At 46.1% G+C, this 23795-nt stretch overlaps 1 protein-coding gene across 1 annotated transcript in view; it reads left to right on the top strand.

The window, feature by feature from the left end:
• LOC140394556 (uncharacterized) overlaps window positions 1-23795 on the top strand; it is a 59265-nt gene that overhangs the window by 2771 nt on the left and 32699 nt on the right. Inside the window, exons 4-11 of the mRNA XM_072481915.1 lie at window positions 1249-1367; window positions 1892-2091; window positions 4348-4467; window positions 5499-5643; window positions 6690-6788; window positions 6889-7017; window positions 20501-20640; window positions 22465-22627. Coding sequence (XP_072338016.1) covers window positions 1249-1367; window positions 1892-2091; window positions 4348-4467; window positions 5499-5643; window positions 6690-6788; window positions 6889-7017; window positions 20501-20640; window positions 22465-22627 — 1115 coding nt within the window. The remainder of the gene's footprint in view (window positions 1-1248; window positions 1368-1891; window positions 2092-4347; window positions 4468-5498; window positions 5644-6689; window positions 6789-6888; window positions 7018-20500; window positions 20641-22464; window positions 22628-23795) is intronic.

Here is a 23795-nt window from a genome sequence, read left to right on the forward strand (position 1 = left end):
CAGTTCACACTCCTGGGTAGGATGGTTACACCACCCAAAGATAACGGATGGTGGAGACCTTGATCAGATTGGAAACCTGGAAGAATTTAGAAAGATACTTAATGATCATTCAGCTTCATCAGTAAACTCAACAAATCACGAGTGTACAGAGAAGGTTCATTCCCCTGAACCCTGTGCCATAGAGTCATAGGTCTGAATCTTCCGGCCGTTACCGTTGGCCGGTCTTCCGGTTCCTCCAATGGAGAACCCTCGCGGCGGGTTCACCGTCAGCGGAGAGTTTGATCCACACAAAACGTCGTAGACATCGGCGGGGCAGGAAGATCCCGCAGGAGGCCAAACACACCGTGTGGTGGGGGGGGGGGGGAGCGGGGGAGGTTTGAATATCCTGCCAATAGAGTCATCGTTGCAGAGAAGGAGACCATTCAGCCCATCGGGCCCATTCCTCACTGCGCAGCTATTTGCTCAGCACCATTCCCTGCCTCTATCCCGTCGTCCTGCTAGTTTATTTCCTCAAGTTCACCCAATTTGCGCTTAAAATCATTGATTATTTGTACGTCCACCAGCGACCTCCAGCTCACTGCCACTTGCTGCACTAATAAATAGTGCAATAAATAGTAAAATAATATCCCCCTGCACCATTATCCAAACCCATAAATCTATGCTCTTGGTTCTTGAACGATCTGTGAGTGGGAACCACTTTTCTTTGTCTACCTTATCTAAAACTGTCTTAATTTTTAATCTTCTACACCTCTGTAAAATATTCCATCAATCTCCTTTTCTTCACCGTAACCTAGTAGCTAAAATCCCTCAGCTCTGCAACCAGTTTGGTGCGGAGTTCAATTTGATTCAGTTTAAACCTATCCGAAGCGTAGGCCAAGAAGAGGGCCTCTTCCAGTCCAGTGTGAGATATGGCCATTTGCTGATGTACACACACATGCACACATACACACACATGCACACATACACACACATGCACACACATGCACACATACACACACATGCACACATACACACACTCAAATGCACAGACACATACAGCTCATGCAAACATGAAGACAGCTTTCTGATCGTCATCACATTCTCAGGAGCGCCTCCAAGCAAAAGGAACTAGTATCACCGTGGGAGGCTAAAGAAAATGGGTTGAAACTCTTGTTAAAATGGAAACCTTTTGAAATGTGAAGTAAGAGAATATTTTTGTGCAAAACTAAGTTCCTACATAAACTTCATTAAATGAATGTTGCATTGCAGCGAAGCATCGCAGATTCGACCCCAGCAGCTCTTCAACCTACTATTCCAGAAACCAGGGTGTATCTATCCAGTATGGTACAGGTGCCATGGATGGAATACTGGGATATGATACAGTCAGAGTAAGTAGACTGTAGTCTTCATCAATAAAGTAAATCACATAGCAGTGATCTTTGATGTCGGAGGTTTGATCTTCCAGATAACGATAAAAGTATTTGATGAAAATGCTCCCTTTATTCAGCCATTAAATTCGACTCACAACCTTGTGTCTATATGTGTTGAATGTGGGATATTATCTCTATTAGTTGTCTGCCTGAGCTCAGTGGTGTCACTCTGAGTCCGAGGATGTGAGTTCCATCCCACTTGTGCAGATAATCCGGATTGACAGTGCCATGGTGTGATAGGAGCCCCGTCAGGGGGGTGCAAATAATCCCAGGCTACTATTCAATGAAGAAGGAGTGTCTTCTTTTCTATTCTTTTCCAAGATGTATCCATGAACCAGGATTTCTGAAGAAAACGTTCCATTGGGCATCTGTCCCATTGGTGCTCACAATTGGCTGTGTGGGAAAACCTAATTTACTGGGGAACTTGCAATCCACAGGACAACATTCTGCTTAATCCCTCATGATTTGTCACTCGTTCGCAGATTTCAAACATGGTGATCCGGGATCAGGAATTTGGTCTGGCCACAAGTGAACCTGGTGGTTTCTTCGCCCACGTGAACTTTGATGGAATTCTCGGCATGGGCTATCAATCTCTTGCAGCATCGGGAGCCACAACCGTATTTCATAACATGATGGCGCAAAACCTGGTGGATCAGCCTCTCTTCTCCGTCTACCTGACGAGGTAAACAACTTTGCTGATCTCATTTCCCTGAGTGAAGCACGAACGGCTTATTTTGGTTTAATCGAATCATTGTCTTGCCTTCGTTGTTCACACTCTTGTCTTTCAGTCAGAAAGTTGTGGGTTCAATTTTAATGTGAGAATTGAGCACATTGTGTCAGTCAATAATAGTTAAGTGTGGCATTGTCCCCATGGTATTGTGTGCAATGTTGGTCCCCATATCTAAGGACACGTGTACTTGTATGGGAGGCAGTAGATCAAAGGTTCACTGGATCGGTCCCTGGGTGAGAGGACTATCCTCTGATGAGATGCTCAGTGGATTTGGTTTATATTCTCTGGAGTTTGGAAGAATTAGAGGTGATCGCAGCAGTGTTCAATTGTTCGGCATTTGATTAGGTGTCTCAGTTGAATGTTCACAGTGTGCGACTAGTTAAGCTTAGGTGAGGTCACTTGAAGAGGGAGAAACTGGAGTGCAGTCGGCTGCTGCAAACATACAGGCGGACATCTTTCAATCATTGTAAATAAACCTTATCTTCAACACGTGGATAATGGTGAGTCATCTCTGCGTATCTCCAAGGCACAAAATACAACAGTCTCTGTGAAACACATTCAGGGTTCTGAAGGGGTTCGACTGGATTGATCCTGAGAGGTTTTTTTCTTGGCTGTGCAATTTGGAACACAGGGACACACAGTCTCAGGATAAGCAGCCAATCATTGAGGCAGAATTTTACGCTGTCCCCAAGGTGGGTTCGGAGGCATGGGGGGGGGGGGGCAGGATTGTAACATTGAATGGATGGGTTTCTCCCTCGGGAACCCACCCCCCGAAACCCAAACTCTTGGGAGGGCAGGTCCTCGGGTGGGACTCCTGCCATTTTACCTATAAAGGCACCCAAGTGGCCACTTAATGGCCATTTCAGTTACTTTTTCTGCCCAGCCTCAATTTTTAGTCTGGCAGGAGCGGTGTGACTGGATGGTAGGTAACGTGACAATAAAACCTTTCCCCAACTTGGGAAGGGTGGGGGTGCCTCACACCCAGGGCTTATCCCCCTGGCTGTCTCCATGATACTGTGATCAGGTCTCTCTTGAGCCCCAAGGTTGTCCACTACCCTCCCAACCCCAGGATCGTGGGACTTACTTTGCAATAGTTTTGGGACTCAGTGCCAGGCTGAAACACCTCTTCTGTCCACTGGGGCGCTGTACCTGGCCAAAAACTCTGATGGGTGGGACTTCCTTCCAGGTGTGGACAAGTCCCCCCCACTGCCAATCAGTGCCCAAGTGGGCGTTAAATGCTGGTGTGAGTTCGAGAGTTGACGTTTGCAGGTTAGATGCTGAATCTCGGGACAGTGAGCGGCGATCACTCTCCATCCTTCAAACCCTTCACTCAGGACATTTTGAATCTTTAGCATTCTCCACCCCAGAGGAGCGGATGTTCCATCGTTCACTGAACACTGACAGAGACACATTTTCGATTGTTCAGGGAATCGAAGGATACGGGAAGCAGGCAGGAAAGTGAAATCCATGGTACCTTTCCACTGAGCTCCGTCAGCTTATCTGTGGGATCCTGCTCTGCACAAAGTGCCAGCCACATTTGCCTGCACTGCAACGTTAAATACAATTTGAAAGTATTAATTGATTGAGAAGAAGATAAGGCCACCCTGAGGATTTGAAAGACACTAGGTCAATCCTAGTGCTTTCTCTCAAAGTGATTTGGTTCTGAACCTTGAATCTGTCGTGTGGTAAAACCAACCAAATGCAGAATTCAAACCGATAAACAAAGCCAGGTTATGTTCTGCATGATTCATTTAAAGGACAAGTTGCTGAGTTTGAATTTATTATCCTGAATTTATCATTAGTTTTTATGGCAATGGAGGGGCAGCACGGTGGAGCAGTGGTTAGCGCTGCTGCCTCACAGCGCCCACGACCCGGGTTCCATCCCGGCCCCAGTCACTGTCCTTGTGGTGTTAGCACATTCTCCCCGTGTCTGCATGGCTCTGACCCCCACAACCCAAATAGATGTGCAGGGTAGGTGGATTGGACACCCTAAATTTCCCGTTAATTGGAAAAAAAAGAATTGGGTACTCTAAATAAATTTTTTAAAAATTCTGGCAATGGTTCAATCGGTGTCTTTTTGTTGCTTATTAAGGAAGTTGATTATTTTACATACGATATCCAATAGGCAGTCACATCACTAAATACAAAACAGCTAAACCACAAAACCGTCAGTTTTTGAGCTTTTTAATAATTCTTTTCTGTTCACAGACAGAATGGTGGGTATGGAAGTGAAATTGTGTTTGGCGGTATTGATTCAAGCCACTACACCGGTCAAATTCACTGGGTTCCTGTCACTCGTGAGGCCTACTGGCAAATCAACATTGATCGGTAAGTGATTTCCCTCGTCTGCAACTGGGATGGATATTTTCTGCTTCTCCACTGAAGTCCGAGATAATGATTTTACCAAACTATACGGAAACATATGGGCCTGGATTTTCTGCGTCATGACGCTGGAATCGCGAATCTTGAAGGCCCGAGAATCGCGGGTGATCAAAGACACGCTTTGTGCCCGACGTTGATTCCGACGCCCCTCGCAGGTGGCAATATTGAAGTTTGTGCCACGCACCAGCAGATCCATGTAAAGTGGTCATTTGCATGGACTTCTATATCATTAACGGCTTGGACACTGCATGTTCCACCCTTCCGCGCTGCTCTTCCCCCTTAGGCAGGATTCTCGTGGGCGGGAGGTAGTGCAACTATTTACAAGCGGGGACTGGGCGCCATGGCTACGGATTGGGTGCGGGAGGCTAAATAAGCAGTGAAAAACCCTCAAAAGATTGTCAGGCTTGCGAGGCGATCGAGGCCCATCCCAGGGGCAGCAGCGGCGAATGACTTGGTGCCAAGTCCGTGGACTCGGGGTGACCCCTCGGGATCGGGGGTGGCCTGGCTCAGACCGCCATTGCCGCAGGATGTGATTTAAATGCATGGCCTTTGGAACCCTCCCTGGTTCTCTGCCCCTGTCGGGCAGAGGCCTCACCAGAGAACCCCACCCCTCAGGATCACCAGCTGTCTCCTCCTGGTGAGCTTTCCAATGGTTCCAACACCGTTGGGCCGGGATTTGATCTTATATCGCGCCGGCAGATTGCGGGCCCATTTGCATCTCCTGACCCATTCACTGAATCGCGTCCTCAACAGAAGTGCAAATCACACACTCTCGGTCCCGGTGCAACACATCACCTCCCAAGCGGAGAATTCTGGCCATGAACTAAAAGCAAAGTTCTCAGTTAAATCAGAATTAATGAAAAGTATAATTGTCTCAGCTAACGAGGAAACTCAACTTTGTATTATTTGTTCAATTGCCTTACACATGAGGCAGTTTCAGGTCTTTGACTAACTCTTCATGTATGTTTCTCCCTCAGAGTGACCATCAATGGTCAGGTTGTGGCCTGCAGTGGAGGGTGTGCTGCCATTGTTGATACTGGCACTTCTCTTCTTGTGGGTTCCAGTTCCGGCATCGCCACAATTAATCAGTATATTGGAGCAACCGAAAGTTACTATGGCCAGGTAAACCCCTGTTTCAATACCGGGTGCGGCGTTGGAGTGTCTGAGTGACTGTTCATGCAGCATGTAGCAGACCATTTAAATTGTTACGAAGTACAAATAGATACGATTGTAAAAATATTGCAAATTGTCACATGGGATTTTCTCCATCAAAATGCCCTCAGCCTCTTGCTGGATGGGGGGTGCGGGTAGGAAAGGAGAAGTGGACGGTGTGAGTGAGAGCATGGAGTGGTGGTCAAATCAATTCCATGAATATGGGCAGCACGTTAGCAATGTGGTTAGCACAATTGCTTCACGGCTCCAGGGTCCCTGGTTCGATTCCGGCTTGGGTCAATGTCTGTGCGGAGGCTGCACATCCTCCCAGTGTGTGCGTGGGTTTCCTCTGGGTGCTCTGGTTTCCTCCCACAGTCCAAAGATGTGCAGGTTAGGTGGATTGGCCACGATAAATTGCCCTTAGTGTCCAAAATTGCCCTTAGTGTTGGGTGGGGTTACTGGGTTATGGGGATAGGGTGGAGGTGTGGACCTTGCTAGGGTGCTCTTTACAAGAGCCGGTGCAGACTCGATGGGCCGAATGGCCTCCTTCTGCACTGTAAATTCTATGAAATCTATGAAATAAATGAAATATCAGGCAGTCACTACAGCTTGCACGCCCAGCCCCAGAAATATCTGCAAATGAATCACCATTTGTAACAAAATTAAGGTGAAGACTCTTTACATTTTGGAACCTTCTCATTGAAGGACAAATATTCTTGCTGAAATAGAACACAGTGTCAGAAGAATAAGTGCATAATCCTATAATTGGTTTACCATTGAGGTGACACTGATGTTTCGAAATGTTTTGAGGTGAGGTTGCCAAATGGAAATTAAATATACCCTGGGGAATTCCAAATCTTCTCTTCAACCACTTTATTTAACCTGCTTGTGTATGTGAATGTCACCTCCTACTAAGTTGAGTTATGGTCAGTTTGTAAAACCATTGCACCACAAATGATTTATTGTCAATCCATATACTGACACAATGACTAAGTACTGTTTCTATTTTCCGACAGTCCTCAATAAATTGCAACAACCTGAGCAGCATGCCCGATGTGGTCTTCACAATCAATGGAATGGACTTCCCTCTTTCCCCACAAGTCTATACATTGCAGGTATGCTATTGCACAGCAATAGGCTGCGAGAATACACTCAACATGTCAGAAGCTGCAATGGAATAGTTGTTAAATTTAATTGTTCTCCTTTACCTTACAGAACTCTTACTCCTGCTCCAGTGGATTTAGTGGAGGTGGTGGAGGCCTTTGGATTCTGGGAGATGTGTTCATTGGGGGATATTACACCATTTTCGACCATGGGAACAACCGCGTGGGCTTGGCTCAGGCTGTCTAAGTTCTTTATTTTTGTTCTCGTTAAAAGCACACCCCGATTTGCATTTGGAGCCGTCACATGGTTCCCCAGTGCAGGACAGTATAATTGAGCAAGTCACCATCTCCAGAATGGCTATAAACAAAGGCGTACCATTGGCTACTTGGCTGTGGTTTGTGTTCAGCAGCACATTGCACCAAGTCACAGCTGGAAAGCAATGAAAATAGAAGTAAGAACTCAAGAAATGCCTTGTCAGGGTGGGCTTCTAAAGGAACAGGTTAAGAACACTGGTTGTGGATGTTAATTCGGTCTAATTCTATTCCCTCTCTGATTGTGAAGCACTCTTACTCAGCCATCTTTTGATTCTGACTTTCAGCTGTGATATATTCTTGGTGCAATGATTCACTCCAGAGACAGACACACATTTCTGCTGAAGGTGGATGACCTCTGCAGTGAAACCAGATTTGATGTAAATGTGATCCTAACATCATACAGCAGCCATTTCTATCCTTTGGAATCTCTTCATTTATAATAGTTCTTAAAATTGCTCAATAAAATATAATTATGAAATTCACACTCCCAGTTTTCCTGTTTCATGTTCTTTATCCTGTGACATCTGTGTGTGGGTAGAGCATGAATTCATTTCACATTTGAATTGTCCTGTGAGATGATCAACTCATTTCATGTTAGAAGTTGTTGTTAAATAATATTTACAGGGGCTTGGACATGGCCTGATGAAGTTTCATTCTGGTTCTATTTATGTCTCAGAATAATTCTAATACAAGTCCCCGTTGTTTAAGATGTTGGATCTATGTCCATTTCAGATTGAACTGTAGTGACCCTGGTCCACATATTCTAAAATGGCCAACTATGTTTCCCAATGTTCTGAGAAACGATAGCCCATAATTTCAGGTCAGTAGCAATGGGATAGTTTTGGCTGTGTCCTGAATAAAAGTTATCCACATGGATTTGATCAGTTCGAGAACGCAGATTCCCTGTTTTCCAAAAAGTCAGTTTCAAACTTCTACAGGGGATGTATGGCATCCAGAAACAGGGCAGGCAACAGGCAGGCTGATCGTCCAATCACATTGAAGGATTGTCACAGACAGCAATGCAGGAAGTAAAAAGTAGGAAATATAACTCACATTTAAAGCAATGCACAGAAAGCAAAATACAAATTGGCAGATGTGTATGGAATTAAAGTCGAATCAAAAATCCCAGAGCTAAAACTTCTGAATGATTTTAATAAAAAGCAGCAACTTCTTTCCACTGAGTTGCCTGTATAATCTGTTTCCAAGGCCAGCGATGTTACTAAATAAGAACATAACTAATAGTCGGATAGTCAGCCCTTCAAGACCTCTCCACAATTCAATGCAATTAAGGCTGAAGTGATTGTGGCCTCAACTCCACGGCCCTGCCTTTCCGCCCCTCAAAGCCCTTAACAACCTTGAATATCAAAAATCTCTTTCACTCCGCCTTGAAAATCAGAGAATCGTAGAATCCCGACAGTGCAGAATGAAGCCATTTGGCCCATTGAGTCTGCACCGACACTCTGAATCTTGGGAATTGTTTCTCAGAATCTTGGGAAATATTGTTGGCCATTTTAGAATATGTGGACCTCGGCCCACTCCCTCCCCCTATCCCCGTAACCACACCTAACCTTTGGACACTAAGGGGCATCTTAGCGTGGCCGATTCACCTAACCTGGAGATCTTTGGATTGTGGGAGGAAACCGGAGCACCCAAAGGAAGTCCACTCAGATATGGAGAGAATGTGCAAACTCCACACGGACAAGGCCAGAATTGAACCTGGATTCCTGCCGCTGTGAGGCAGCAGTGCTAATCACTGTGCCAGAGTGCCTCTGGCTCAATGATACTCAATAATGCAGCCGCCGGAGTAGCCAACCCTCTGAGAAAAACTTGTCCTTCCTCGTCTCTCTCTTAAATGGGGGATTCCTTATTTTGAAACTGCACCCCGTGATTCTGGATTGCCCCAGGAGGGGCAATATTCTCCCACCATCTACCCTGTCCGCCCTATCAGAATCTCATACATTAGAATAAGATCACCTTTCATTCTTTACAGTGAGAATAGTGAGGAACAGATTGAAGTTCATGACAAATCAGTGATGTTTAATGAATCCATCAGCGAAAAGGGCAACACCACAGCCTGCACACAGTAATAATAGAAAGCACCGACTAATTTTTTGAAAGGGTGCCCAGATCTCAGAATAAAGTTGCAGAAAACCCCCGATTCGCTAGAAAGGCCTCCCCCCCCCCCCCCCCCCCCCCCACAACCGCAGGAAAGTCCCCCGTCATTCGCCCTCCCATCCACCTTAGCTCCCCCCCTCAGTACCGCCCCCTCAGCCCATTCCACTCAGCACCCCCCTCACTCTCCCCCTCAGGTCCCATCCCTTTGCAGTGCCGACCTGGCTCCTTGCTCTCAAAGGGGTGAAAGGGGGTATGTGCCCTCCTAACACTTGCCTCCAGGGTGCTGAGGGGGTCCTTCAGGGGAGGTCTGGTTCAGGATGGACTTGGGGTAGGCTGGAATGCTCAAGCCGGGAATCTTTCCGGGATGGGGTCTTTTGGCTTGTTTTCCCATCTGCAACCTTTAATCCCTTTAAACTGTTTTTCAGCTTGTCAATAAGAAAGATCTGTGAGAAGAAAGTAAAATCTTCCCACCTGTAGGCTGAACACCTTTGAACAGTCTCCCTGAATGTCAGGTTCAAAGATCAGTGAGATTAAGGTAAAAGTCTTGCTTTTAAAGTGGTTGAAACCATTGAAGTGGTTTTACCGCAGTCAATTTCCTTGCCCTTTCTGCAAGCCTCGCTCCAAGCAATAAAAGTCTAAAAGCTTTGAACTGTATTGTTTACATTCAATTTCAAGGGCCATTGTCTTTGAAAAGTCTCTGGATTGGCAGGTCCAGGCAATTTGAAAGGAAGGTTTATCGTTGTTTATTTATATAGCTGTACAGGAGTCCATTAACTCTGAAACACTTCCTATTTTGAGCTGCTGTTCTTTCTAACTGCAGTTTTTTAAAAGAGGCTCTCTCTTTGTTCTAAGAGCTTCATGGAAAGAGAAGGTGCGGGCCCAGCACTCAGATAGAACACCTGCTCTTTCTGGTGTAAGAACAAAGGGTGGTTTTTGTGGATCATAGTTTGATGCCAGTGGGGACTAAATTGTTGTTGGGTTAATAAAGTCCATGGAGGTGGGTAGAGCAGTTTAGGTTGGCATGGAAGGTATAGGTAGCCAAGGGTGGAGGGGCATAGGTTTGTATGCTTGTTTTTGGGGGGGTTATAGTATTCATTTAGGGGGCACACCTTGTCATGGGGGGGCATTAGGATCCTTGAAAGGGCTACCTTCCAAGGGCCTGGGGTAGCAGCGGTTGGCATGGGTGGGACATGGGAAGAATGTACGGAGCTGAAGAATGAGGGCTGTTTGGTGTTTTATTTATTGTTTGTAAATATTGAGCACAGTGCCAGACCTGCAAGGAAGGCCCTCCTCCCAGCCCACTGCAAGGAAGGCCCTCCTCCCAGCCCACCGTCAAGCATGGCAGCCTCTTCAGCTCTTCCCAGGGCCACGACCCCAAACTCTGTCTGCCTGCCTGTGTCCGTACTGCCTCTCTGTCGGTGCACGGGTGTGTGTGTTGTGATGAGAAGTAGTGCAGGTTTGCCACACTGAAGTGTGTGGTACAGCACCAGAAGCAGTGTCCCTGCAGAAAGGAGACTTTAATCCAGGAACCAGCTACTCGCTTGCTGAAGGCAAATATCCACAAATCAACTTGTAGTAGCGACATGCGTCAACATCTACTTCTCTCAACTCAAGAACCGTTCCAGATAAATTGTTATTTATATTTACTTACTATTGGACTCAATTCTTACGTTTAATTCGTACAAATGTAGATGTCTGTGTTTTACCATTGTTCCTTACCTATTTAGTTGTTAATAAACTTCCCCTATCATAATCAAGAAAGTCTGGTTAAATTGGCTCTTTTTAAACACAACCATTGAGTCTGGATAAGTTATCCAAGGGAACGGGAACCTGGTTAGATTAAATTTGTTGTTACCAGGAGAAGGTGGATTGAACAAAGACATGAAGCCAGTCATCCCCCCCTCACCCGCATTTGGGGGTATCCCAGCTCGACTGTGACAAATCAAGGAGTTCTCGTCTGGACCAAGAGCGGGAATCTCCAGCCATGTGTTTCTCGGCGATGGGAGACGGATCGCTGTTCGCCGGCAGTGGGATTTCCTGCTCCTGCTGCTGTCAATGGGAATTCCCTCTGAAGCCGCCCCACACCACGGGAAACCAGTGGGGGCGGGGGGGAAGGTGGGGGGGGTGGGGGGTGCCCTGCCTGCGGGACCAGCGAACTGGAGGATTCCAGCCCAAAAGTTTTGGGGGAACGTCGCCCGAGACTGGACCCACCAATATATCCACTTTGTCACTTATGAAATTGTGGAACACTTTTCCTGTAAATGCCATGAAATAGATCTTTATGATAGTGTGATTGGTTAAAATTAAAATCTATGATACGCAACAAAGATATGCATGATACAAAAGTAAAGCAAGTTAGTTTTCTCCTGACTTCCCAAAGTCTGTCAACCACCCATAAAACACAAGTTAGGAGTATGATGGAATACCCTCCGCTTGCCTGAATGAGGGCAGCTCCAGCAACACTCAAGAAGCTCAATGCACCACATTAAATATTCACTCCATCAAGCAATGGGCACACAGTGTGACCCATCTACAAGATGCACTGCAGCAACTCTCCAAGGCTCCTTTGCTCTACCTTCCAAACTCTAGACCTCTACCACCTGGGGGAAGAAGAGCTGTGGGTGACTGGGAATCCCACCAAGGGCAGATTTCCCTCACACTCACACACCATCCTGACATGGAACTGTATTATCGATCATTCACTATTGCTGGGCCAAACTCCTGGAGCCACCTCCCACTCCGGGCGGATACTCACCAGAATTTGGAAAAGTGTCAGGATCAGGCTGAAAACTGGCGTGCAACTCTCCAGTTTTGAGCCTCGTGAATAAATAAAAGATGGGGGCGTAGTTCACACCGTCACTCTGGTGGGGCAGGGCCTGATAGAGGTGACAGCCGGGACGCCCTGATCAGCACTGATACCTAACGGCACCCAGCCCCCACAACGGAGGGATTGGTGGCTCCACTGGCAGTGTCAAGCTTACAGGCAAACCTTACAGTGTCAACCTGTCAGCAAACCTGCACCAGGGGGCACTGCCAGGGCACTGAATGGGCATGTCCCTCATTCCTCCAGGGGCTATAGTTACCTCGCATGGCTTAGCTCCGCGGGCTAGACAGCTGGTTTTTGATGCAGAGCAAAGCAGCGGGATCAATTCCCGTACCAGCTGAGAATTCTGAATTCTCCCTCAGTGTACCCGAACAGGCGCCGGAATGTGGCGACTGGGGGCTTTTCACAGGAACTTCATTGCAGTGTTAATGTGAGCCTACTTGTGGCAATTGTAGGAGGGACTTTAGTTGGCGGATTAGTTGCCTTAATACTCTGTATTCATTTTAACCGGCTGCTTGACTATATTTCATGGAAATAGGCACTTGGCAAAGCATGATGGATATTTAGCCTTATTTTTTGTCAAGAAGTTCTGTGTGAAACAGTCAGAAGGTCATACAATGTAAACAAGCGTACAGCTGCACATTGTTTTGCTGACAGCAGACAATTATTATTTTTCTTAGGCGAGGAACTCAAGGCCTGTTATTAAACTCTAACTCCGGACTGCTCGCTTTTCTGTCTTTTTACTAATCTAAAGAATGCATTTTGTCCCAGAAATTGCTTATTGTATCATATAAATTGCCTGCCTTACTTCTGTAAAGTGGGGACATTTGGAATGACTGTGGTCTCTCCAATCCGCCCACGAACTTCGTGTTAAATAAAGGACCTTTGGTGAAAACTCGAAGTGCTGACTTATAATTTTTTCAACAAATAAAAGGTTATTTATTTTATTTATTTCGCAATATCTCAGGGAGGCAGAGGCTCCATCTGGTGGTCAACAGATAGAATTGCACCAACTTGAATCTCTTGTCTCAATCCATTCCCCAGAGGGTCACATTCAGAGACGACCGAAGCCTACAGAGGCCACAACTATAGCAGCGAAGATTCATCTCAAACCTTTTCCTGCCATTCACGTAAATATATTTCTTCCCCTATCCTCCGCTTACCATGTGTCTGTTTTGTGTGTGTCTGGGTGAAGAGTGGGACGGGGGCTTTGGGGAATAGGTAGACCAGTATCGTAATCATTCACGACCTTCAGCAACAATTGACAACTTCAGCTTGTGCACTTTGTTTGTTCCTTGCACGTCTAATTCGCACATACCCAAAGTGTCAATCTTCTTACCATTGTAGTCTTTAAGTAAGAACGGTTCATTTTGAATTCTCGACTTTAGCTACATGGTCTTAATATCACTTGCACTGATTAGGTTTGCTTTACACCAGTATCTAATTTAACAGTAATTTAACAGTAATTAGCCATTGATTGATTGATAATCTGAAAGGTACGGTCCATTTGTCCCTTGTTACTGCTGCAATATCACTTTCAGCACTGCTGGGTGGCATTTTATTCGGTATAGCTTCATTTACTATGTCTTCATCCGACACCAGGCCAATGAAAAATGTGTGACTTAAATTAGTGTCATCCATCACGTTAATCGACTGCCCTGCAATAATTTTCTTATTTGAGGAACAGTGTTTCGCGAAGTGATTCTTCCCTTTGCACTTTGTGGATATTTTGTCAAAAGCCGGACATGTTATGCCATAATTTATATTGTCACATGTAGGCTTACATTAACACTGCAATGAAGTTACTGTGAAAATCCCCTAGTCGCCACATTCCGGCGCCTGTTCGGGTACACAGAGGGAGAATTCAGAATGTCCAATTCACCTAACAAGCACGTCTTTCGGGACTTGTGGGAGGAAACCGGAGCACCCGGAGGAAACTCACGCAGACACGGGGAGAACATGCAGACTCCACACAGACAGTGACCCAAGCCGGGAATCAAACCGGGGACCCTGGAGCTGTGAGGCAACAGTGCTAACCACTGTGCTGCCGCGTTGCCCGTTGCCTTGGTAGGTGCTTTTGCCCACATCGTTTACATGCAATGGCTGTTTGTTCAGACCGTTTAGAATGGCTCCTGAGACCAAGGGTGGGATTCTCTGATCCTGAGGCTAAGTGTTGACGCCCTCGTAAAACGCGATTCCGAGCAGCTATCCCGAGCCCTACAGGAGGCCAGCACAGCACTGGAGCGATCCACGCCGCTCCAGCTGCTGATACCGGCCTCAAATGGGCGCCGCGTTTGTGCGTATGCGTGCTGCGACTGGCGTGAATGCGGCATGTGCACCGTGACTGCCGCGATTGCCGCATGCGCGGTGGCTTCCTTCTCCGCACCGGCCCCACTGCAACATGGCGTAGGGCTAGAGGGGCCGGCGCGGAACAAAAGAAGCCTCCAGCCCGAGAGGCCGGTCCACCGATCGGTAGACCCTGATCGTGGGCCAGGCCACAGCGGAGGACCCCCCCTCTCTCCCCCCCCCCCCACACCAGGCCGCCCCCGAAAGGATGCACGGCGAGGTCCCGCCGGGTAAGACCACAAGTGGACGGCGCTGGCAGGACTCGGACATTTTTTGCGGCCGTTCGGCCCATCTAGGGCGGAGAATCCCCTGAGCGGCGCTGCGCCGACACGCCGACACTCAGCACGGTAGCATTGTGGATAGCACAATTGCTTCACAGCTCCAGGGTCCCAGGTTCGATTCCGGCTTGGGTCACTGTCTGTGCGGAGTCTGCACATCCTCCCCGTGTGCGCGTGGGTTTCCTCCGGGTGCTCCGGTTTCCTCCCACAGTCCAAAGATGTGCAGGTTAGGTGGATTGGCCATGCTAAATTGCCCTTAGTGTCCAAAATTGCCCTTGGTGTTGGGTGGGGTTACTGGGTTAAGGGGATAGGGTGGATGTGTTGACCTTGGGTAGGGTGCTCTTTCCAAGAGCCGGTGCAGACTCGATGGGCCAAATGGCCTCCTTCTGCACTGTACATTCTATGATCTATGATCACTGGAGAATCAGTGGACCGGCGTTGCGCGATTCGCACCCGGCCCGGGCGATTCTCCAGCCCGGTGTGGGCTGAGAGAATCCCGCCCGTGCACGTTGCTTTCCTAAGTGCGTCACAATATTCACACCAAAACGTCTTGCATTAAACGTATTAACACGTTGTGCTGCTAGTTTGTTGGCATGGCAAATTTTGATGGCATCTTCTAATTATTTTCTCGTAAAAGGCACTTACGCACCTTAGTATCATTCAATCCCAGAACAATTTGGTCTCTAAACATGGAGGATTTCAGAGTCAGGAAGTTGTATGTCTGCGCTTTCAGCTTCAGGTCAGTAAGAAAACTATTGACTGATTCGCTAGTCTCATGAGTGCGCATTCGAAAAATGAACCTTTCATTTGTTTCACTTTTCTTAGGTGGACAACGCTCGTCAAATATTTTTGATCACAGCATCAAATTTCTTACTGCCTTCCTCTTGCTCATACGCGAATGCATAAATCGCCAGCGAGCGTGCTACCGTGAGCAACAACGCAATTTGTCTCTCGTCCGGCTGTGCCGGCAACCCAATAGCTGAGACACACAGTGTGAAGTGCTGCTTAAATGTGCACCAATTTCCACCCACATTACCAGCAAGTTGAAGCTGTGCTGGAACTTTCAGACTTTCCATTTGCAGAACCACGGGATGGATTCTCCGCTGTCAGGATTCTCCATTTCGCCGGCAGCACGGGGATTTCCCAACAGCGTGGATAATGGGAAACCCCCATTGGCTGGCTAGCGGGACAGAGAATCCCGCTCAGCCAATGGGGGTTTTTCTTGCAGCAATGTTTCTTCTTTGTTTGACGACTCAAGTCACTCCCGGCACCGTGTTGTGTTCGTGTACCACGACAATAAATGAATCAGTGTACGGCAGAACATCTCGTTCAAGATCAGTTATTTAATGTTGAATACACTATGGGTAGATTAAACTAGTGCTAACCAAACTGTGGATTTTCTAACCATGCTACTAACAGCTTCTGTAACTCTGTCCATGACTTGGTTTTCTGTCCGGTTTCAGTGTCCTGTTCCTCTTGTATGACACCTAGTGGTCGGAGACTATACACACTGTTCTATACAGGCTCGAGGGGCCAGGTGGCCTACTCCTGCTCCTAGTTCTTATGTTCTTATACACTGCTACTGTATATCAACACACAGTTGGTGTGTGACTACCAGCTGCACATCATGCACTTCTGTGCCTGTATCCAGGCAGCATGCATGCCGCCTTCAACTACCTGGATACCTTGCTAGTATCCACAAGTACAATATAGGAACAGAAGTAGGCCTTTCATCCACTCGAGCCTGCTTGGCCACTCAATAAGGCCATGGCTGATCTGTTTAAACTCCACATTCCCATCTACCCCCAATAACCTTTGAACCCCTTGCCCAACAAGAATCTATCCACTTCCACCTTAAAAATATTCGGGTGACCTCAGCCTCCACCACCTTATGGGGCAGAGAATTTGAAAGCTGCAAAACCCTTGGAGACAAAAAATTCTCCTCATGTCTGCCCACAAAGGGTGACCCCTGATTTTAAAACAGTGCCCCCTTAGTTCTGGACTCCCCCACAAGAGGAAACATCCTCTCCACATCCACCTGGACAGAGGTTGGCGGACAGGTGAATGTGTTTTTCATGCCAACTCACCGGCGGGCTGGAAATCTCAAAGACATACCTAAGCGAGGCAAAAACTGAAATCCGGTTCTTTAACTCTTCTGCCTTAAGATGGAAAAATATAGATTACTTTTCGGGCGCTCGTCAATGTACTTGTGTGACTGTTGATATTCTGTGAGGTAGAGCTGGTCTTCAGTTTTTTCATTCTCCCTACCCCCATTGAGCGTGATGTTATATCGAGAGGCCCAACTATTTTATTTTAGTAGCCAAAAAACAGCATATCATAGAGGAAAATGGAAAGAAAGACTTCATTCAGCACCTTTAAGATTTCAGGATATTCCAAAATACTTCATGGTCAATTGTGAAACGCAGTCATTATTGTGACGTAAGAGACAGACAGTCAATTTGTGCACAGCAAGCTTCAAAAAACAGCAACAAAACGAATGAGCTTATCATCTGTTTAAGGAGATTGGTTGTGAAATAAATATTGCCCAGGACACCTGGAGAATTTGCCTGTTCCTCTTTGAATAGTGTCATGGGAGCTTTTATATCCAGCTCGGATGGTTTCGAAAGATCGCACATCTGACTGAGCATTCCTCCCTCAGTACTGCACTGAATGTCAGCCTAGGTTATGTGCGTAAGTCTCAATGTGAAAGCATGGTGCTGATATTATTATGGCGCGATCGTGGCATAGTCACTGGACTGGACACCCAGTGGCTCAGGCAACAACTTGGGGACAAAGGTTCGAATCCCACAATGGCTGGTGGTGGAATTTAAATTCAATGAATAAATCTGGGATATAAAACTAGTCTCAGTCATGGTGACCTGAAAGTATCGGATTGGGGTGAAAAACCCATCTGGTTCATTAATCCCTTTGGGGGAGGAACTCTGCCTCCGTACCTGGTCTGCCCTCATGTGACTCCAGGGCCACAGCAATGCGGTCGACTGAGAAACGCCCCTCTGAAATAGCCCCAGCAAACCTCTCAGATCAAGGGAATTTCGGGATGGGCAACAAATGTCGACCCAGCCAACGATGCCATGTGAAAGAATAAAGAAACAAATCAGCAACTGCGGGTTATTTGATTTCTTTGAATAACTTGATTGAATTAAATCTTCAATGAAACTCCTTTCCAGTGGGATGTGACTTTACATATCACCACTTTCGTTTACCATCCGGTGAGGAAAAGGAAACGCACGATTCCACGTCAAAATCTAGAAAGAAAAGATAAAATAGGTCAGTTATATTACCCTTGGTGGTAATATTTTATGTTCTTTGTCTTTTCTTCCAGAATGATCCGATGTGTTGATGACAAGGAATCCACCAATCATTAGATTGAAACAAAACTAATTTATTGTAAAGCTATTAATTAAATGAAGTTTGCGCACTCTACTGAACTACAATTAATAATAAAGGAATATTGAATCTGTCTAGCAGTACTCAATAATCAAAATAGTCACTAACCATACTATGATTCAACCTCGTGTTCACTCTTGTCTAATCAAACCGTCTCCTAGTGCTGTTCTCATGCTTTCTCCTTCACTAACCACCCACAATTCCCTCAGGTCTGATTTATATACAGCGAAGTGGTGGTGCCCTCTAGGGTTTGAATTACACAGAGATGTAATAATTAACCCTTCACTAACCTGACCATATACATTTCATTCCAACGTCAATTTCCAGCCTTGGAGAAGACATGTCAGGGACACTTTACTGACATAATATTGAGTGGTTTGGATAAAATAAAAACAAGGCAGGACATTATGGGTATAGAGTGAGATTTCTGATGATGTGCTGCTGACAAGGTACCTTGCCCACTGGTTGTACATATCCGGCAGTGATTATTTTAAATTAATTCCTTGAATGTAACTGTTGTGAGGAAGATAGCTTTATTATCCCCGGACGGTGATGGTGATCCATCTACTTGAACCGCTGCAGCCCAGATGGTGAAAGTACTCCTGCCGCTATAGGCAAAGGGCTCCGGGAATTTGACCCGGCAACGATGAAGGGACGGCACTATATTTTCGTGTGGGGAAAGCGTGTGACTCGGAGGGGAACCTGAAGGTGGCGGTGGTATTCCCATGTGTCTCTGCTCTTGTCCTCCTAGGTGGTAAAGTTTGAACGTTTGCGCAATGCTGCTTATCGGGATACGATTTGTGATCGGAAATTCCAGCCATGTGCAGCCACCAGCTGAAAATTCCCCTGGCAGTGTCGACTTGAAAGGTGCACGTCCATTGCCTGACTTTTCATTTCAGAGTGTTAACTGACCTATTGATTTAGATTTGATTTGATTTGATTTGATTTATTATTGTCACATGTATTAGTAGACAGTGAAAAGTATTTCTTGCATGGTATACAACGCATACCGTACATAGGAAAGGAAGCACAGACTGCAGAATGTAATGTTACAATCATAGCTAGGGTGTAGAGAAAAGATCAACTTAATACGAGGTAGTTCCATTCAAAAGTCTGATGGTAGTAGACATAGGCATAGAACATACAGAGCAGAAAGAGGCCATTCGACCCATCGAGTCTGCATCGACCCACTTAAGGCCTCACTTCCTCACTTCCACCCTATCCCCCTCACCTTTTTTGGACTCTAAGGGCAATTTATCCTGGCCAGTCCACCTAACCTGCACACCTTTGGACTGTGGGAGGAAACCGGAGGAAACCCACGCAGACACGGGAACAACGTGCACGCTCCGCACAGACAGTGACCCAAGCTGGGAATCGAACCTGGGACCCTGGTGCTGTGAAGCCACAGTGCTAACCACTATGCTACCGTGAGCCGGTTGGTGGGTGACCTCAAACCTGTGTATCTTTTTCCTAACGGAAAAAGGTGGAAGAGAGTACGTCCAGGGTGCGTGGAGTCCTTAATTAGGCTGGTTACCTTTCCGAGGCAGCGGGAATTGTAGACAGAGTCAATGGATGGGAGGCTGGTTTGCGTGATGGATTGAGCGACATTCATGTCCTTTTGTAGTCTTGGGCAGAGCAGGATCCATACCAAGTTGTGATACTACCAGAAAACAATATTTCTATGGTGCATCTGTAAAAGTTGGTGAGAGTCGTAGCTGACATGTCAGATTTCCTTAGTCTTCTGAGAAAGTAGAGTCGTTGGTGGGCATTCTTAACTATAGTGTCGGCATGGGGGGACCAGGACAGGTTGTTGGTGATCTGGACACCTAAAAACTTGAAGCTTTCTTTGAACCTACTGCAGGCTCCAGGTGATGTGTATATGACTTTTCATTATGACCTCTGGACGGGAATTCTAAAAACTGTGCATGAGCAGACCTTCTGAGATGCCCAGAGAAATAAGATGACCATCAGTCCCATTGGACAGTCTTTATTTCTCTGGTTGACTGGATGATGAATACTTATTTAGCCATCTGTGCCCTCACATTGGCAAATAGGGGTTGAGTCATTCAACATTATGAAACATATAACAATAATTATTTGAGCTGGCAACACAAGCACTTCAGTTAAATCTTTCACCTGTTTGGTTCCAGGTTCCTCTTATCACAAGCCACTTATTATTTTACTGGGTGTGACTATCACACTTTTATATCACGTTTCTCACAGTGAGTAATAGTAAAGCTTTAGATTTTCCAATTGGTTTTGGCTTAGAAAAGGATCAACTCTGTCATAAAATTGGCTTGAATGTTCTCAAGTTGCCCATTTAAACAAAGCTGAGCTGATAATTTGTACAAAGTGAAAAGCTTATTTGCTTTCCTTGCGACTTTGCACTTGGGGTTGGACATCACATCGTTTTCCGGTCTACATTAACCAGAGCCTAAAACGAAGGCGCGTTTCATCTAAAGGGTTACGAGCACTCAAACACTGGCTGGATTCAACTTGCTGGTCCTGATCTGAAACACAGTATGAAGTGGATAATCCTTGCTCTTTGCTGTCTCCATCTTTCGGAATGCCTTACGAGGTAACAAAGCAGGACGTTTTCTTCAGAAGTTATGCTCTTGTTCTAAATCAGTGGAGAAAAACCAGGACAGACCGGGGTATCTAAGTGTCAATTTTCTTTAAATTTTAGCTCTTGCTTTCAGCATTATGAGCAGCCAGACCCACCTGGTGTGTTTGGTTAACCCTTCACCAGGGCACCTTGTACAACTCTCCTCACCAGGGAGTCAAGAAACAGGGGTCACAATCTCAGTAGAACGGCTGGGCCATTTAAGGCTGAGATTAGGGGAAATTTCTTCACTCCGAGGCCTGTGAATCTTTGGAATGTTTGATTATTGAGCGTACTTAAGACTAAGATTTTTAGACTCAAATGCAATCCCACGATGTGAGGATAGGGTGGGAAAGTGGAATTGAGGTAGAAAATTACTGAATGATAGAGCAGGTCTGAGGCGCAACTTCTATTTTTAATAAAACGTCATTAACCTCGATGGTTTGTATAAGTTATCGATGATTTATTCTCATTGGTGTTTTTCATTCAAAATGTTGGGAGCTGTTTGAGGGTGGGTGGGATGAGGGGATTGTTCGCTGGGGGGGTTGCCGTTGTGTTTGTTGTTATTGTCAATTATCTGTTGTTGTAAATTTTGATGAAAATGTGAAAAAGGAGGAGAATAAAAATATTTAATTTTTAAAAAACCTTGATGGTTTTTCCTTTAGGTTGGGAAAGCTCAACTAGCTAACGGTGTTACAATCAGTTTACATATCCCCTTGGTTTCGTCACCTGATGTCCCATAACACAGTATTGCCCTAATTGCCCCTAATAGGGGCTGGTTTTGCACACTGGGCTAAATTGCTGGCTTTTAAAGCAGACCAAGGCAGGCCAGCAGCATGGTTCGATTCCCGTACCAGCCTCCCCGAATAGGCGGGCGCTGGAATGTGGCAACTAGGGGCTTTTCACAATAACTTCATTTGAAGCCTACTCGTGACAATAAGCGATTTTCATTTCATTTTTCATTTCTCAACTAAGTCATACTTTGAGAAGCTAAGAGGTTGGCCATTGTGGGAATCTCACAGCTGTGCAATGAAGGCACTTTTCCGCAGTTGAGGTTGGGATCTATACTTGGGTATTATGGCACGTCGTTACAGTTCAGAAAGCCAGACGGTGAAAGTTAGAAGTGGAGTCTAACCCGATGGTGTTTCCTGTTTCTTTGGCATTTTCCATGGGTCAGTTGTGTGCGGGAAGGGGTGGAATTTTAGTGTGGATAATGCCGCACAGCTTAAGAGCCAAAGACTTGGATGAGCCAGCCAAATTTTAGCTATCTTTCCCTTCTTCATAGATTATCATAGAATTTACAGTGCAGAAGGAGGCCATTCGGCCCATCGAGTCTGCACCAGCTCTTGGAAAGAGCACTCGACCCAAGGTCAACACCTCCACCCTATCCCCATAACCCAGTAACCCCACCCAACACTAAGGGCAATTTTGGACTCTAAGGGGAATTTATCATGGCCAATCCACCTAACCTGCACATCTTTGGACTGTGGGAGGAAACCGGAGCCCCCGGAGGAAACCCACGCAGACACGGGGAGGATGTGCAGACTCCGCACAGACAGTGACTCAAGCCGGAATCGAACCTGGGACCCTGGAGCTGTGAAGCAATTGTGCTACCCTCAATGCTACCGTTCTTCGTGCTTGTACATCCTACAGCCAAATGAATAAAATAATTTAAGAGACATGCTTTGTAGACATATGAAAATTCAACCATTATCAGGCTAATGCTGAGCAAGGCGATCGTGAACCAGTGATGCACCAATAATTGTGGCTTCATCTGATTTTCCGCATGTACTTTGACAGAATTCCACTGAAGAAGCACAAGTCTATCAAGCAAACAATGAAAGAAAAAGGGATACTTTCTTATTTCTGGGAGCACCATAAGATGGATATGGTACAGCTGGGTCAAGCTCAGGAATGTTCCGCCATTCAAAGATCCACTGAGCCTCTTCTCAACTACATGGATGTAAGTCTGTCCTGACGATTGTATCACTGATCACGAGATTTAATCACCTGTGAAGTTGCTATTGGGAATGGGAATGCAGCAATAGGAAATCTCCATGCGTACTGGGAGGATGTCATCAACACCTCTGTGCCGCTAAATCAGAGGACGGCGATCACCAGAGGGAAGTCAAGTCATAAATTGTAGCTCCTATTGTTTTTCAGCCTGAGTGGGAAATTAAGAAGTGGCCTCTTGACCGGGTTCAAGGCACTGAAGGCACTGTCGCTAAGTTTGCAGATGATACAAAGATCTGAAAAGGGACAGGTCGTATTGAGGAAGCAGGGGGGCTTCAGAAGGACTTGGACAGGCTAGGAGAGTGGGCAAAGAAGTGGCAGATGAAATGCAATGTGGAAAAGTGTGAGGTCATGCACTTTGGAAGGAGATATGGAGGCATGGACTATTTTCTAAATGGGGAAATGCTTAGGAAATCAGAAGCACAAAGGGACTTGGGAATCCTTATTCACGATTCTCTTAAGGTTAAGGTGCAGATTCAGTCGGCAGTTAGGAAGGCAAATGCAAAGTTAGCATTCATGTTGAGAGGGCTAGAATTCAAGAACAGGGATGTACATCTGAGGCTGTATAAGGCTCTGGTCAAACTCCATTTTGAGTATTGTGAGCAGTTTTGGGCCCTGTATCTGGGGAAGGATGTACTGGCCTTGGAAAGGGTCTAGAGGAGGTTCACAAGAATAATCCCTGGAATGTCGTATGAGGAACGGTTGAGGACTCTGAGTCTGTACTCGTTAGAATTTAGAAAGATGAGGAGGGGGGTCTTATTGAAACTTACAGGATACTGCAAGGCCTGGATAGAATGGACATGGAGAGAATGTTTCCAGTTGTAGGAAAAACTAGAACCAGAGGGCACAATCTCAGAGTAAAGGGATGATCCTTCGAAACTGAGATGAGGAGGAATTTCTTCAGTCAGAGGGTGGTGAATCTGTGGAACTCTTTGCCGCAGAAGGCTGTGGAGGCCAAATCACTGAGTGTCTTTAAGACAGAGATAGATAGGTTCGTGATTAATAAGGGGATCAGGGGTTATGAGAAGACAGGAGAATGGGGATGAGAAAATATTGAATGGCGGAGCAGACCCGATGGGCCGAGTGGCCTAATTCTGCTCCTATGTCTTATGGTCTTG

The sequence above is a fragment of the Scyliorhinus torazame genome, chromosome 17 (genome assembly GCF_047496885.1).
Source record: "Scyliorhinus torazame isolate Kashiwa2021f chromosome 17, sScyTor2.1, whole genome shotgun sequence".
NCBI lineage: Eukaryota > Metazoa > Chordata > Chondrichthyes > Carcharhiniformes > Scyliorhinidae > Scyliorhinus > Scyliorhinus torazame.